The 15,464-nt window shown below is 34.3% G+C and overlaps 1 protein-coding gene across 1 annotated transcript in view; it reads left to right on the top strand.

The window, feature by feature from the left end:
* LOC121025714 (small ubiquitin-related modifier 2-like) overlaps window positions 1-6,407 on the top strand; it is a 156,847-nt gene extending 150,440 nt beyond the window's left edge. Inside the window, exon 4 of the mRNA XM_040468401.1 lies at window positions 5,419-6,407. Within this exon, the coding sequence (XP_040324335.1) occupies window positions 5,555-5,842 (288 nt within the window). The 5' untranslated portion in view covers window positions 5,419-5,554 and the 3' untranslated portion in view covers window positions 5,843-6,407. The remainder of the gene's footprint in view (window positions 1-5,418) is intronic.
* The last annotated feature ends 9,057 nt before the right edge of the window (window positions 6,408-15,464 follow it).

Raw genomic sequence — 15,464 nt, 5'->3', positions numbered from 1 at the left:
ATTTCTGGGACATCATGGCAACACCACTTGTAATATACACACTATAACAGTTCTCAGTCATTTACCAGTCTTTAGCAGACTGGGAAAATACTGACACTGTTATACCCCCCCACAATAAATTAGAGTGAAGACCATGATGATAGCAGCGTGTTGACAAGAAGAAAATTAATGTGACAGAGGCTATTTCATTTTGCTAAGATATCAAATTTTGTAGAACAATGGTCATTTACTATAATCAGGAGCTACTCCAAAATTACATGGTAAAATAGAAATTTGAAAAGGAAACACATCGCAGAAGCAAGTAAATGACCCTGAAAAGCCTCTCAAAAGAGCTGTTTGTAACATCCTTTTTTCTGGCTTCTGCAAATCCTATTACAACACCTCCTAAGTAATTTCATCCAAACTTTATCTGTCATCAATGAGGATTTTTGAATAAATAAAATTTCATAATTCATATTACTGGAATGATGTTTTGGCCCTTCTAAGGAAATAAGTGTATATTACAAATAGAGATTTTTCTGTGAAATGACTCATAAGTTAAACATATTTTCTATGTTCATGGCACTAAATAATCAGAGTTTATGCAATATGTTATTTTTTTTACTTTTAGGTACTAAGGTTATTAGAAGTTTTAAGTTTATAATAAATGATAATATCTTCTTCAATTGATATATTCATATTAAATAAAAGGTTTTCAAATTTTTATATTTTTTCAAACCGTGATCAAATGTACTTCAAGAATTATAAAATTAGCATGTGTTCACTAAAAATACTGGAATAAAACAATACAAAACATATAATTTCACATATAGATACCTTTTCCTTCCTTACTTCCAAACTTCAGAAATCTACTATGTATTATTTCATACTTTTATCAATATTCTATGTGTGTGTATGTATTTTACTTGGCATATCATGAATATCTCTCCAAGTCATTAATCTAGATGTAACTTATTCTTTCTCTGATAGCTGAAGAAAATGTTTTATAATGAATATACAACAATTGGTTCAAGCTTCCACCCATTGGTGGATATTACCTTCCAATATTTTGCCATTATAGACAATGCTTCACTAAGCATTCTTATACTATCCAGCAATTCCACTTTTGGGTATTTATCTGAAGAAAACTAAAACATTAATTTAAAAAGATATGTGGAATCCTATGTTCATTGCAGCATTATTTACAATAGCCAAGATACAGAAGCAACCTAAGTGACATTCGGTGGATGAATGGCTAAAGAAGATGTGGTATGTATATACAATGGAATATGACTCAGTCATAAAAAAATGAAATATTACCATTTGCAGCAATATGGATGGACCTAGAGGATATTATGCTAAGTTAAATAAGTGAAAGAAAGACAAATACCATATGATTTTACTTATATGTGGAATCTAAAAGACAAAACAAATGAACCAACAAAACAGAAATAGACTCCTAGATACAGAGAACAATCTGGTGGTTGCCAGAGAGGAGGTGGGAGGAGTTGGACAAAATAGAGGAAGGGGATTAAACGGTATAAACTTCCAGTTATAAAACAAATAAGACATGGGGATGTAATTTACAGCATAGAGAATATAGCTAATAATACTGTGACAATTTTGTATGGTGACAGATGGTAGCTAGATTTATTATAACCATTTTGTAATGTACAGAGATGTTAAAACTCTATGTTGTCCACCTGAAGCTAACATAATATTGTATATTAACTACACTTCAATAAAAATATAAGCATTCTTATTCTTATATCCTATACCAATAAAACATATGCATCTCACAGTGACAGAGAGAAAGAGGAAATGAGACTTACATTTCTCTTGGTACTGAATCTGAAGTGAAAAATATCTGGAGTAATATATAACAAAATTATTTATAGATATCTTGGAAAGGGGCCTAGGAATGGGGTCACAGGGCAATTAAATATTATTTTACAGATTTATCCTGCTATTTGTTTATCTAAAAACATATACTACCTATATACTCAGAAAAATAAATGAAATTAAAAATTTAAAGATATGCAGAAATTATTCCTTCTGCAACCAATTAACAAAGTAATGATATAGACAGTATGAGCATGGAAGTATATTAAATATACTGTGGAGGTTTTTTCCAATTATTTTCAAATAGTTTATTTAAAATGTATCAACAGTGTATTAGTTCCTAGAACTGCCACAACAAAATATCACAAACTAGGTGGGTTGAACCAAGAGAAATTTATTCACAGTTATGAAGGCTAGAAGTCAAAAATCAAGGTGTCAGCAGGTCCATGCTCTCTCTGAGGGCTGTAGGGGAGGAATTCTTCCTTGCCTTTTCTAACGTCTGGTAGTTACTGGCAACTATTAGCATTCCTTGGCTTGTAAGTATATCATTCCAATCTCTGCCTCTGTCTTCAAATGGCCTTCTCCCCTTTGTGTCTGTGTCTTCCCATGGCATTTCTCTCTTTCTGTCCGTATATCTCTCTTGTCTCCTTATAAGGACACCAGTCATACTGGATTAGGATCCTAAACCAGTATGATCTCATCTTAACTTGATTATATCACTAAGGCTCTATTTCTACATAAGGTCACATTCACAGGTAACAGGTATTAGGACTTCAACATATCTGTTAGGGGGATACAATTCAAGCCACAGCCATAGAATAGAAATGTGGAAGTTTATAGAACTAAATATTTTTTAATGTTTATTTTAGAGAGAGACAAAGAGCAAGCAGGGGAGGGACCCAGGGAGAGAGAGGGAGGGAGACACAGAATCCTAAGCAGGCTCCAGGCTTGGAGCTGTCAGCACAGAGCCCTATGTGGGGCTCAAACTCACACACCGTGAGATCATGATCTGAGCCAAAGTCAGATGCTTAACTGACTGAGCCACCCAGGTGCCCCTAGAACTAAATATTAATACCAAATGTTTCTGGCTAATAATATTACTAATTATATATATTTCATTCTTTGTAATTTTCAGCATCTTTTTTAAAGCTGAAAATGGCCTCTGACATTTTGTTACACACACACACATACACACACACACAGCCTTATCCTTAGGTGAAGATGGAATTTTCCATAGGGCTGATTTGGTTATACAGTGCTGCAAAAGTACTTGATATCAAGAGTTGTCTGACTGCTTGGAGTACATTTCTCTTGTCGTCTCTCTTCAGATCACAGTGTTATAATTAGAGTAAAAGGAACTGAAAATGATATATCCCATTTCATTAGACACACCACATCTTCTCCAACATGAACACATACACATACATCCTTATCTTTAGTTAATGGAATTTTCCATGGGTGAGCAGTGCAGCCTATACATCTTTTGTCTCCAATTGCCTGACTGCCTTGCAGGTGTCTTCCTTGTCATCTACCTATGTAGATGACTAGCTCTGGTCAGCAGCTGCTATTTATCAGTATTTCTATGCTTTCTGAGAAGAGAGACCATGGAGGGGAGGGGAGGGGAGAAAGAAAGAATGAGGAAAAGAGAAAGAAGATATTAAATTTTTTTCTTAGTGGTTATGATACTGTATGAAGTATTTAGCTGTATACATATACACATACATACAACGGAACACTAAAGTAGCCTAATACAATGATTGAAGTCAAAATCCTTGAAGTGATATGGAGTGATATCAAATTATATTAAAGGATAAAATTCAAAAATAGCATGGTTAAATTATTCCTTTTGGGGGGGAAATGGCACTAAAAACTGACACCATAAAAACTGACCCCATCATGTCACAACTCTCTACTTATTTTTCATTTATGGTGAGAAACTGTCCCTGAATCCAAAAAGACTGCATTATAGACATGGTGGTTTAGTTGACTGGTGGTTCAGAGTCTGATTTCTTGCCAACTAGCAATGCAAGCTGCAGTTATAGCTGCAACACATTTGTAATTTCTACTTTTGAAACAGATTTAGAGGTAGTGTAAGAATTAGTGATTTGAAATGTAGCTCATGACACAATTTGTAGCATGGTTAGGGCTACCACCAAAGATTCTATCACAAAGATGGTAGACCAGGAGTGAGTAATGAGTGACAGGAAGAGCAGGCCCACCTGCTGTGAATACAGATAGACATGGGTTCTGATTTGGGCTTCCCTGTTTTCCACCTGTGTGACCTGGGGCATGAGCCCAACAGTGTTCAGTTTCTTGCCCCATTGCAACATTGTGCTAGGTCTTTCTTTTTCTAATTTGTATATCCAAATAGGTAAAAATGAAATCCCTTTATTATTACTATTATTATTAACATTTGGATTTAGTTAATTGTTAAAGAGGTCAGGGAATTTGGGAGGGGGGGCGCAGAGGAGGGCTGTTTGGTTTTTGTGTAACCATTGGTCATTTTTATTTTGTTTGTGGGAATGTCACTTCCACTCAAATTTCTTTGGCCAAAGTCAGTCTATGGCAATGCCTAAATCTAAGGAAGTTGAGGACAGTCCAACCACACACATAGAGTGAGAATCAGAAATCGTAAGCAAACAATCATATTGACTACTTAGATAGATTTCCAGAAGTGAAATTTCTTGGTCAATGACAGGCATATTTGAAATTTCCCTAAATATAACTTCCAATGTTCAAAAGGGATGTAGCAATCAACTTTCAATAAAAATGTGCAAGAGTATCTATTTCCACCCATCCTTTCCAGCTCTGGATGTCATCAGGTTTTTTGTAAATATTTTTATTGAAATACAACATACATACAGTAAAGTATATGCATTTCAGTGTACAGCTTGATATTTTTGTTTACAAAATAAACACACCCATGGAACCAACACCCAGGTCAAGATATAAAACAGCATGTGCACCCCAGAGCTTCCTCCATGTCCCTCTCAGTCACTACTCTGCAATGTAAACCACTATTTTGACTTCTAAAACCATAGATGAGTTTTGCCTAATTTTGAACTTTTCATAAATAGAATCATACATGTATATCCTTTTGTATCTAAGTTATCTTGTTCAATATTATATTTGTGAAATGTATCCATGTTGTTTGTAATAGTACTTCATTCCTTTCCATTGCTGCTACAATTTTATTGGATGAATATATAACATCACTAGTTCACTCTATTGTTGATAAGCATTTGGGTTGTTTACTATTTTCATTATTTACTACAAATAACGTTGCCATGAACACTCTCATACTTTTATTTTGGGTCACATATATAGGCATTTCTGTTGTGTATATATACCTGACTGGAATTACTGGGTAATACGATAAACTGTAATATGTATAGCCCATCAATGTTCCAAAGTAATTCTATCAATTTATGTTCCCACCAGCAATGTGGGACAGGTTCTATTTTTTTTAATTTTAGCACTCCTCAATGGATGTAGAGTATTCTCTGATTGTTATTTTAAGTTGCCTTTACTTGATAACAAAATTGAGTGTCTATTTATTGTCTTACTGACCATTTGGATATTGTGTTTTTGATGCAGCTGTTCCAGATTTGTCAGTAACAATATTTGGGTTGCCTCTTCCTTCTGCCGCTCCCAGTACTGCTTGTGTGCTCATTGGGTGTGGACCTGATACCTTTTTTGTGAAGCCACAGCTGAGGAGACTCCAGCGCTCGCCATGGCTGACAAAAAGCCCAAGGAAGGTGTCAAGACTAGGAGCAATGACCATATTAATTTGAAGGTGGCAGGGCAGGATGATTCTGTGGTACAGTTTAAGATTAAGAGGCATACACCACTTAGTAAACTAATGAAAGCCTATTGTGAACGACAGGGTCTGTCAATGAGGCAGATCAGGTTTCTATTTGATGGGCAGCCAATCAATGAAACAGACACACCTGCACAGTTGGAAATGGAGGATGAAGATACAATTGATGTGTTCCAGCAGCAGACAGGAGGTGTCTACTAATAATGGAACCTGCTACTTTACTCCAGAATTCTGTCCTTCCAGATCAAGAAGACATTCTCAATTAGAAAACCGCAATTTGGTTCCACCACAGCCTTACTACAGTATAGTTTTCTCTAGTATTTCATTTTCCCCTTCCCTGTTCATTTACTGGATATAAAAGTAACTGTGTATGTGCACAAGCATATTGCATTTTTTTAACTAATTGGCCAATAGTATGTTTTTATTGACATCAAATGGAGATGGGAAGGGCAAATACCCCATTTCTGTGAAAATGCTCCTTTTCTCCACTAGTGGCGTGTTCATTCAGCTCTTTATATTCCAGTAAGTTGTTTTGCTCTCACTGCTTAACAAAACAAAGAGCAACATAAAAACCCTTGCATACCTTGTTAGATTGGAGAATTTTAATGTTTTTCATTTATGATTGAAAAACTAAGTTTATAATTTTTTGTACATAGCTGTTACATATAGGGCAATCTGTCTTTAGGTAGGGATAAAACTGAATCCTAGATAGCTTTCCTTTCAAGTAAAATGTCTTGTTGTTTAAATAAACTCCGTGTTTAAAATGAAAAAAAAAATAACAATTGGGTTGCTCTTATCTTTATTGATTTGTAGTTCTGTATAATTCTGAAACTAAGTCCTTTCTCAGATACAGGTATTGAAAATATTTTCTCCCATTCTGTGACCTGCCTTTCACTCTCTTAATAATGTCTTAATTTTAATAAAGTGGAATCTATTTTTTTTTTGTTTTGTTTAGGGTTAGTGCTTTTTGTGTCCTTGCTAAGGAATGCTTGACTATATCAAGGTCATTAAGACATTATCCTATGTATCTTAAATAACTTTCATTTGTTTCACCTTCCACTTTTAATCTATGATCCATTTGGAATTGAATTTTGCATATAGTTTGAAATTGATGCAAAGGATTATTTGGATTTATTGGCTAACCCAGGTAATCCAGAGCCACTTACCAAAAGGACCATTTTCTCCCCTGCTGCATTATAATGGATTGTTTTTATCATAAATGACAGTATACATATAGATCTCTTTTCAGACTCTACCATTGTTCAGTTTTTATATATTTGCAAAAATCACACATTGGTTAAATTGTTATAGCTTTGTAAAGTAATTTGATTTCTGTAAATCATCAAATTTTGTTTTTCTACAAGATTTTAATTGCTGTTATTGCCATTTGCAATTCTATGTACAATTTAGAATCCACTTGTCAATTTCCATTTTAAAAAGCCTACTGGGATTATTATTTTGTATTGGAAATTGAGTTATAGAAAATAAACATCTTTAAAATATAGAGTTTTCTAATTGGTGGCCAGTGTACAATTCTCTTTTTATTTAGGTCTATGTTAATTTCTCTCAATGTTTTTGTACTTTTCTTTGTAGAAGTATTGCAATCTTTTGTTAATTTTATCCCTCAATATTTGATAATTTTTTAAAATAATGCCAGTGGCATTATTTTTCATTTTATTTTCTGCTTGTCATTAATGTATAGAAATACAAATCATTTTTGTATATTATGATGGTTAATTTTATGTGTTAAGTTGACTGGATCAACGTGTGCTTAGATATTTCACTAAACATTATTTCTGGGTGTCTGTGAGGGTGTTTCTGGATGAAATTAGTATTTGAATAGGTGGACCAAAAAAGTAGTTTGCCCTCCATAGTGTGGATTGGCATCATCCTATCTGTGGAGGGGCTGAATAAAACAAAAAGGCAAAGGAAGAATTGAGCCCTTCCTACCTGATTGCTTGAGCCAGGATATCAATCTTTTCCTGCTGGCCTTGATCCTCATTCTCAGGCCTTCAGACTGACTGAATTACACCACTGGCTCTCCTGGATCTCCAGCCTGCAGATGGCAAATTGTGGAACTTCACAACCTCCCTAATTGTGTAAGCCAATTCGTCATAATAAATCCTTTCCTAAATATATCCTATTGGTTCTGTTTTTCTGGAGAACTCTGACCAATACATACAGTGACCTTATATCTGGCAAACTTGCTAAATTTATTTATTAATTCTAGTAAGTTTTTTTGTAAATACTTTTAGAATTTCCACACACACACAGCCATGTCATCTGTAAATAATGAAACACTTATTTCTTCCTTTTCAATCTTTGTAAGATCCAGTTCTCTTTATTTATTTTTTAAGTTTATTTATTTATTTTGAGAGAGATGGAGACAGCGTGAGCAGGGCAGGGGCAGAGAGAGAAGGAGAGAGAGAATCCCAAGCAGGTTCCACACTGTCAGCACAGAGCCTGATGCGGGGCTCCAACTCACAAAACCGTGAGATCATGATCTGAGCCAAAACTGAGAGTCTGACACTTAACTGAATGAGTCACCCAGGTGCCCTGATCCATTTCTCTTTCTTAATTTATTTTATAAAATATCCAGTTCAAGTTTGATTAGAAATGGTAATACAGACAACCAGGTCTCATTTCTGATCTCAGAGGGAAAGCTTTCAATATTTCACCATTAACATGCCTTGTGTTGGGAATGTTTTAAAACCCTTTATCTGATTAAGAAATTTTCCTTCAATTCCTAGTTTTCCAAGATTTTTTCACATGAATAAGTGTTGAATTTTATCAAAGGCTTTTTCTGCCTCTATTGTGATGATGATATAGTCTTCTTTTCTGTTAAGGTGATGGATTACGTTATTGCCTTTTAAATGTTAAACCATTCTTTTATTCCTCAAATCTAACTTGTTTGTGATGTAGTTAACTATCCTTATTATCCTTGGATATATATTGCTAATATTTTGCGTAGGATTTTTGCATCTATAGTCATAAGAGATTTGGTTGATGGTATGCCTTTCTTATAATGTCCCTGACAGGTTTTAGTGTCAAGATTATAATGGCCTCATAAAACATGTAAGGAAATGTGTCATTCACTCTTTTTTTAATTTCTGGAGGAGTTTAACATTCATGTTATTTTTGCCTTAAATATTAGTGAGAATTTACTGCGAATCCATCTTGATCTGGTATTTTCTTTGTGGGAATATATTTAATTGTGCAACCAATCTCTTTAATATGTATAAGATTATTTGAATTTTATATATCTAATTGAAATCAGTTTTAGTAAGCTGCATTTTTTACATAACGTGTGCATTTTATGCAAAACATCAAATTTATTGTTCATAATATCTTCTTGTCTTTACAGTATCTATAGATTCTATACTGATGTCCCTTGTTTCCTGACTGATACTTATAATTTATATTTTATGTTTTTCTTATAAGTATTGCTACAGATTTATCAATTTCATTAGTCTTTTCAAAGAGCCAACTTTTGGCTTTGTTAATCTTCTCTGTTGTCTGTTTTCCATTTTTTTGGTTTCTGCTCTTATCATCTTTCTCCTCCTTTCTTGCAGTTTAATTTGTTATTTTTTAATCTTTTTGAGGTGGGTGTTTATATCATTGATTTTTAGCCTTTCATCTTTTCTAATATATTCACATAAGGCTATAAAGCTCTAAGCACTGCTATAGATGCATTGGACAAGTTGTAATGTCATGTAATGTATTACTTAATTTTTCAGTATTTGGAGATTTCTAGCCTTTTTGTTATTGATTTCTACCTTAATTGCACCCACTGTGGTCAGAGAACATACTCTGATTCCAGCCACTCAAAATGTGTTGAGAATTGCTTTGTGGCTCAGCATATGGTCAGTTTTGATAAATAGTCCAGGAACAATTTGAAAAGAGTGTCTTCTACATTTACTTCATACAACGTTCTAAATATGTTAGAACATATTTGTTAGTCTTAGTTATGCTTCTATACCCATACCTTTGTTTTGTCTGCTTATTCTATCATTTTATTGGAGAAGGTGTGCTAAAATCTCCACATTTGTTTGTAGATTTATCTGTTTATGTGTGGAGTTATGTCAGCTTTCACTTAATATATTTTGGAGCTATTTTATTTTGTTTTTTATAATTTGTTGTTGAATTGACCCTTTAATCATTGTGATATGTCTAATATCTCTCATAATACTTTTTACCTTAAAGTCTAATTTGCCTTACATTAGTATAATTATAGCTGCTTTATTTTGATTCACGTTTGCATAGTGTATCTTTTTCAACATTCACTTTCAAACTTTCTATCTTCTTTAAGTAAGGTGTGTCTGTTGTAAGTTGCACATAGTTGTAGTTTGTTTTTATCCAGTTTAACAATTTTTGTGGGTTTTTTTAATGTTTATTTATTTATTTTGAGAGAGAGGCAGTGTGGGAAGGGCTGAGGGAAAGGGAGAGAATCTTAAGCAGGCTCCATGCCAGTGGAGCCTCACACAGGGTTTGATCTCACAACTGTGAGATCATGACCTGAGCCAAAATCAAGAGTCATATGCTTAACTAACTGAGTCACCCAGGTGCCCCTACAATCTTTATTTTTTAATTGGACTATTTACTCTATTAATGGACTATTAAATATAAATGTGATTTACTGGGAAATTTGGGTTTTAATCTACCATTTTACTATTTGTTTTCTATTTGCCCTCTTTTCTTTAGCCTGTTTTTTTTTTCCTTTACTGCTTTATTTTGCATTAACCAAGTTGTTATTTCATTTTTAACACTCTTGTAACTTGTCTGTGGTATTTTTTTATTAATAGTTCCATTTCGGGCGCCTGGGTGGCGCAGTCGGTTAAGCGTCCGACTTCAGCCAGGTCACGATCTCGCGGTCCGTGAGTTCGAGCCCCGCGTCAGGCTCTGGGCTGATGGCTCGGAGCCTGGAGCCTGTTTCCGATTCTGTGTCTCCCTCTCTCTCTGCCCCTCCCCCGTTCATGCTCTGTCTCTCTCTGTCCCAAAAATAAATAAAAACGTTGAAGAAAAAAAAAATAGTTCCATTTCTCACAATTACAACATCCTTCTTGGCTTATGAAAATCTACCCTAACATAGTGCTCTTACCACTTTTCAGACAAGGTAAGAACCTTATAACACTTCAACTCCATTTTTACTCTCCCATCTTTTGTGCTATTATCATGTATTTTAATTGCGCATATATTTTAAACTCCAAAAGATACTATTGTTCTTTTGAATGGACAATATTTACATAGATTTACCTGTATTAACTCATTTTAGTATTCTTCATTTTTTCTTAAATTAATTGTTTCCATTTGGGATCATTTTCCTTATGCATAAACAACCCCCTTTAGTATTTCTTTTAGTGCACGTCTGGTAGTTATAAATTCCCTCAATTTTTGTTTCTCTTAAACCTTTCTGATTCACCTTCATTTTGAAAGAATTTTTTCCTGGTTGGAACATATTTTGCTCAGCACTTTGCAGATGTCAGGTCATTTTCTTCTTTCATTATTTCTTTTGAAAATTAAGTTGTCAAGATTATTGTTGCTCTTGCAAAAATGATGTGTCTTTGTTCTCCAGTTACTTTAAAATTTTTCTCTTTGTTTCTGGTATCCATCAGTTTTACTTCAATGTACCTATTGTCTGGTTTTCTTTCTCACTATATTATTTTTCCATTGTTGCCATAAAGAATTACTATAAATGTAGTGACTTAAAACAACACAAATATGTTGTCTTATAGTTTTGTAGGTCAGAAGTCCATTATGTGTCTGAATGGTTAAAGTTGTGAGCAGGGAGGAGTTTCATTCTGGAGGCTCTAGAGGAAAATCCGTTATTTTACTCGTTAAAGCTTTTGACAGAATTCAATTCCTTATGCTTATAGGACTGAGGACACATTATTCTTGCAGCCTGGAAGCTGAGGGCCATTTCTAAATTCTAGAGGTCACCTGCATTCCTTGGCTCATGACCCCCTCCTCCATGTTTAAAACCAGCAATGAATGGTCAAGCCCTCATTCCACATCTTTCACTGCTGCCTTCCTCTTCCACTTTTAAGGGCCCACCAGGATCCAAGATACTCTTCTTATCTTAAATTCAGTTGATTAAAAATATTAATTTCATCTACAACTTTAATTCCCTTCTACCATGTAATATATATAACATATATGTTATATATATTACATATATATATATATATATGGGCATATATAACATATATGTAGTTCTGAGGATTCAGATGTGGACATTTTGGGGGATGAAATCAAATGAAATGAATCTGCCTGCTGCAGTCATTATTCTGCTTTAGATTCATATAGCATCTAGAACATGTAGCTTAAAAACTTTCTTCAGTTTTTGGGGCGCCTGGGTGGCTCAGTTGGTTAAGTGTCTGACTTTGGCTCAGGTCATGATCTCACAGTTGGTGAGCCTGAGCCCCGCATCGGGCTTCGTGCTGACAGCTCAGACCCTGAAGCCTACTTCGGATTCTGTGTCTCCCTCTGTCTCTATTCCTCCCCACTTGCACTCCGTCTCTCTCTCAAAAATAAAGATTAAAAAAAAAAAAAAAAGTTCTTCAATTTGTAAAAAAAAAAAAATCCTTGACAAGGATTTCTTCAAATACTGGTTTTGCATTCTTTTCCTCTTGTTCTCCTATTCCAACTACATATATGTTAGATCTTCCCACCATCTTATCCCTGTCTCATTCTTTTTTCTATATTATCCAATGTTTTTCTGAACTTTAGTCTGGATACTGTCTATTGATCTATTACTATCCTGTTCACTAATCCTTTCTTCTGTTCTGTTTAATCTTTGTTAAATTTATCCATTTAATTCTTAATTTCAGTTATTCTATTATTTAATTACTGAATTTTCACTTGACTTTATTTTATAACGTCCATATCTCTGGTAAAATTATCTATTATTTCCTTTATTTATTGAACATATTATTGATAGTTATCTTAAAGGCCATTCTGTTTACTCCAACTTTTTAATCACCTATGTGTTTGTTTCTGTTGAGTGTTTTCTTGATTTTTTTTTTTTTTTTGTCATTTGGTCCTGTTTCCTAGCATATCAGGTAATTTTTTATTTGTGCATAGAAAATTGTAGTGGTTCTGGATTATATCTTCCTCAGAATAAGATAAAAAAAATTTTTTTTCTAAACAACAGATAGAGTGGGGATAGATCACCTTAACACAGTTGTGGCTGGCTGGTCTATTGCCAGTTTAAACTTACTCACATGATGCAACCTTCCTTGGGCTCAACTAAAAACCTAGGTTGTTTATTAGGGTATTTGGAGATTCCTCAATTCCTGTTTTTGCCTTCCCAGCACTCTGTGATATTATGACTCTGTTTAGCTTAGTATCATTTTAGCAGCTAATTTATGCTTGGTTTCTTTGCCTCTCACCCTGAACAGTCATAGGTTAAAAGTCAGGTAATGCCTCAAGGGGAAATTTCATGCAGAATGTTGATCACAGGCCTTTGTACATCTATATATGTAAATATATAGATACAGATAATGTTATCTATATCTATATATATAAATATCTATATATATAAATATATAGATGTAGATATATATATAGATATTTATATAGATATAGATGAAATATATAGATGTAGATATATATATAGATATTTATATATATAGATGTGGATAATTTTATCTGTATCTATATATATAATTAATATATAATATAATATATATTATATATATTTTAGCCATAAAAAGAAGGAAATTCTGCCATTTGTGACAACATAGATAAACCATGAGAGCATTATGCTAAGTGAAATAAGTTAGAGAAAGACAAATATTATATGATCTTAAGTGATATGTGTTAATGTGGAATCAACAAAAGCCAAAATCATAGAAGCAGAGTAGGTTGGTGGTTGCCAGGGGATGTGAAGTGGGATAAATATGGAGATATTGGTCAAAAGCTACAAACTTCAAGTTATAAGAGTAATAAGTACTCAAGATCTAATTGTAGCATGATGATTACAGTTAAAATTATTCTAATGAATACTTGAAAGTTGCTAAGAGAGTAAATCTTAAATGGTCTCACCATAAGAACATCAGCAAAAAAATTGTAATTATGCGAGATGAAGGTTGTGTTAAACAACCTTATTGTCATTTCACAGTATATATGTGTATCAAATCGCCACATTGTACACCTTAAACTTAAACAATGCTATATGTCAATTATGTCTCAATAAAGATGGAAAAATGTAAATGGACTAACATCTGCAATTCAAAATTCCAGCTGCCATTTTTGCAGAAATTGACAAGCTAATCCTAAAATTCCCATGGAAATGTAAGGGACCCAGAATACTTAAAATAGTCTCAGAAAAGAGGAACAGGGGTGCCTGAGTGGCTCAGTTGGTTGAGCATCTGACTCTTGGTTTTGGGTCAGGTCATGATCTTGTAGTTCATAAGTTCAGGCCCCACGTCGGGATCCACGCAGACTGCTTGGGCTTCTCTCTCTCCTTCTCTTTCTGCCCCTTCCCTGCTTGCACACTCTCTCTCTCAAAATAAGTCAATAAACTTTTTAAAAAAAAAATGAGTGAATTATATTTTATGTGAATTATATTTCAATAAAGCTGTTGTTTTTTAAAATAAATTAGCATGGACATGTTTAAGTAAATAGCCTATTGAGAACCAACTTGCTGGCCCAGGCCTATTTCAGGTAAGGCAACCCAGTATACATACTGGTATTCATATTTCCAAAATTTTAGCCACACATATCAACAAACAAATTCTTGAGAGGAGAAATATAAACACTGAAGCGTGCTGGATATGACAAATGAGAATAAGCAGGAATAAATTAATCTGTAGAATCCTGGGAGTTTGCTGGCAGTACCCCTTTCTCAGTCAGGGAAACAAAGACTTAATTAGTTAAAAATACTCAAATCCAGGGGTGCCTGGGTGGCTCAGCTGGTTAAGCGTCTGACTTGGGCTCAGGACATGATCTCACGGCTCTTAAGGTTGAGCCCCGCGTCAGGCTCTATGCTCAGAGCCTGGAGCCTGCTTTGGATTCTGTGTCTCCCTCTCTCTGTCCCTCCCCTGCTCACTCTCTGTGTCTCTCTTTTTCAAAAATAAACATTTAAACTTTTTAAAAAAATGATCAAATCCATATTCCAATAGTCTCTTACAGATACATAATATTGAGATTCAGAAGAAAAGCTAACACACCGAAATCTTTACAAAAATAGTAGGATTTGAAAGGACAGAAGAGAAGGGGGAAGAGCATCAATTAACTATTAATTGCACATCTAATATGTACATAGGATAAGCAAGGGCATGGGAACAAATATGAATATTTATTTGAGTAACTGAGGGGAAAAGGAGTCTAAAACCATTGTTACGGTAAGCTTGTGTTAGAGACCTTTGTGTGTGTGTGTGTGTGTGTGTGTGTGTGTGTGTGTTTATTTGAGTATATATGTGTGTGTGTATAAATATATATATATATATATATACACACATATATATACATATCCAACAAATAAATCAAAACGTTTCTGATATCAGAGAGAAAGGTAACACAGAACATTCTTGATTCCAATGAGGTAGGGGGTATTAAAAGCTATGCAGACTCATCCTTCTATGCAGAGGAAATTTGGTTAATAAAATCATCAAGATCAGCCTTAAAAACGATGTTGGTAAAGGGCAGCGCTGAGCCGGAGGTTGTAGAGCTCTGGTTGCCAAGCAGCCACCCTCAGGCCCTCTTTGGTTACCGTGGTGATGTTTGGAGAGCTTACCTAAATACTCTTTGAGATATCATCCGAACTCTCCACATCCCTTTAACACCAGCTAGTCATGCCACTTCTTTTTTTTCCTCCCCCACA

Source organism: Herpailurus yagouaroundi, unplaced genomic scaffold (genome assembly GCF_014898765.1).
Source record: "Herpailurus yagouaroundi ecotype Mexico unplaced genomic scaffold, PumYag 67700, whole genome shotgun sequence".
Taxonomy (NCBI): Eukaryota; Metazoa; Chordata; class Mammalia; order Carnivora; family Felidae; genus Herpailurus; species Herpailurus yagouaroundi.
This window is presented reverse-complemented; position numbering and strand designations above follow the sequence as displayed.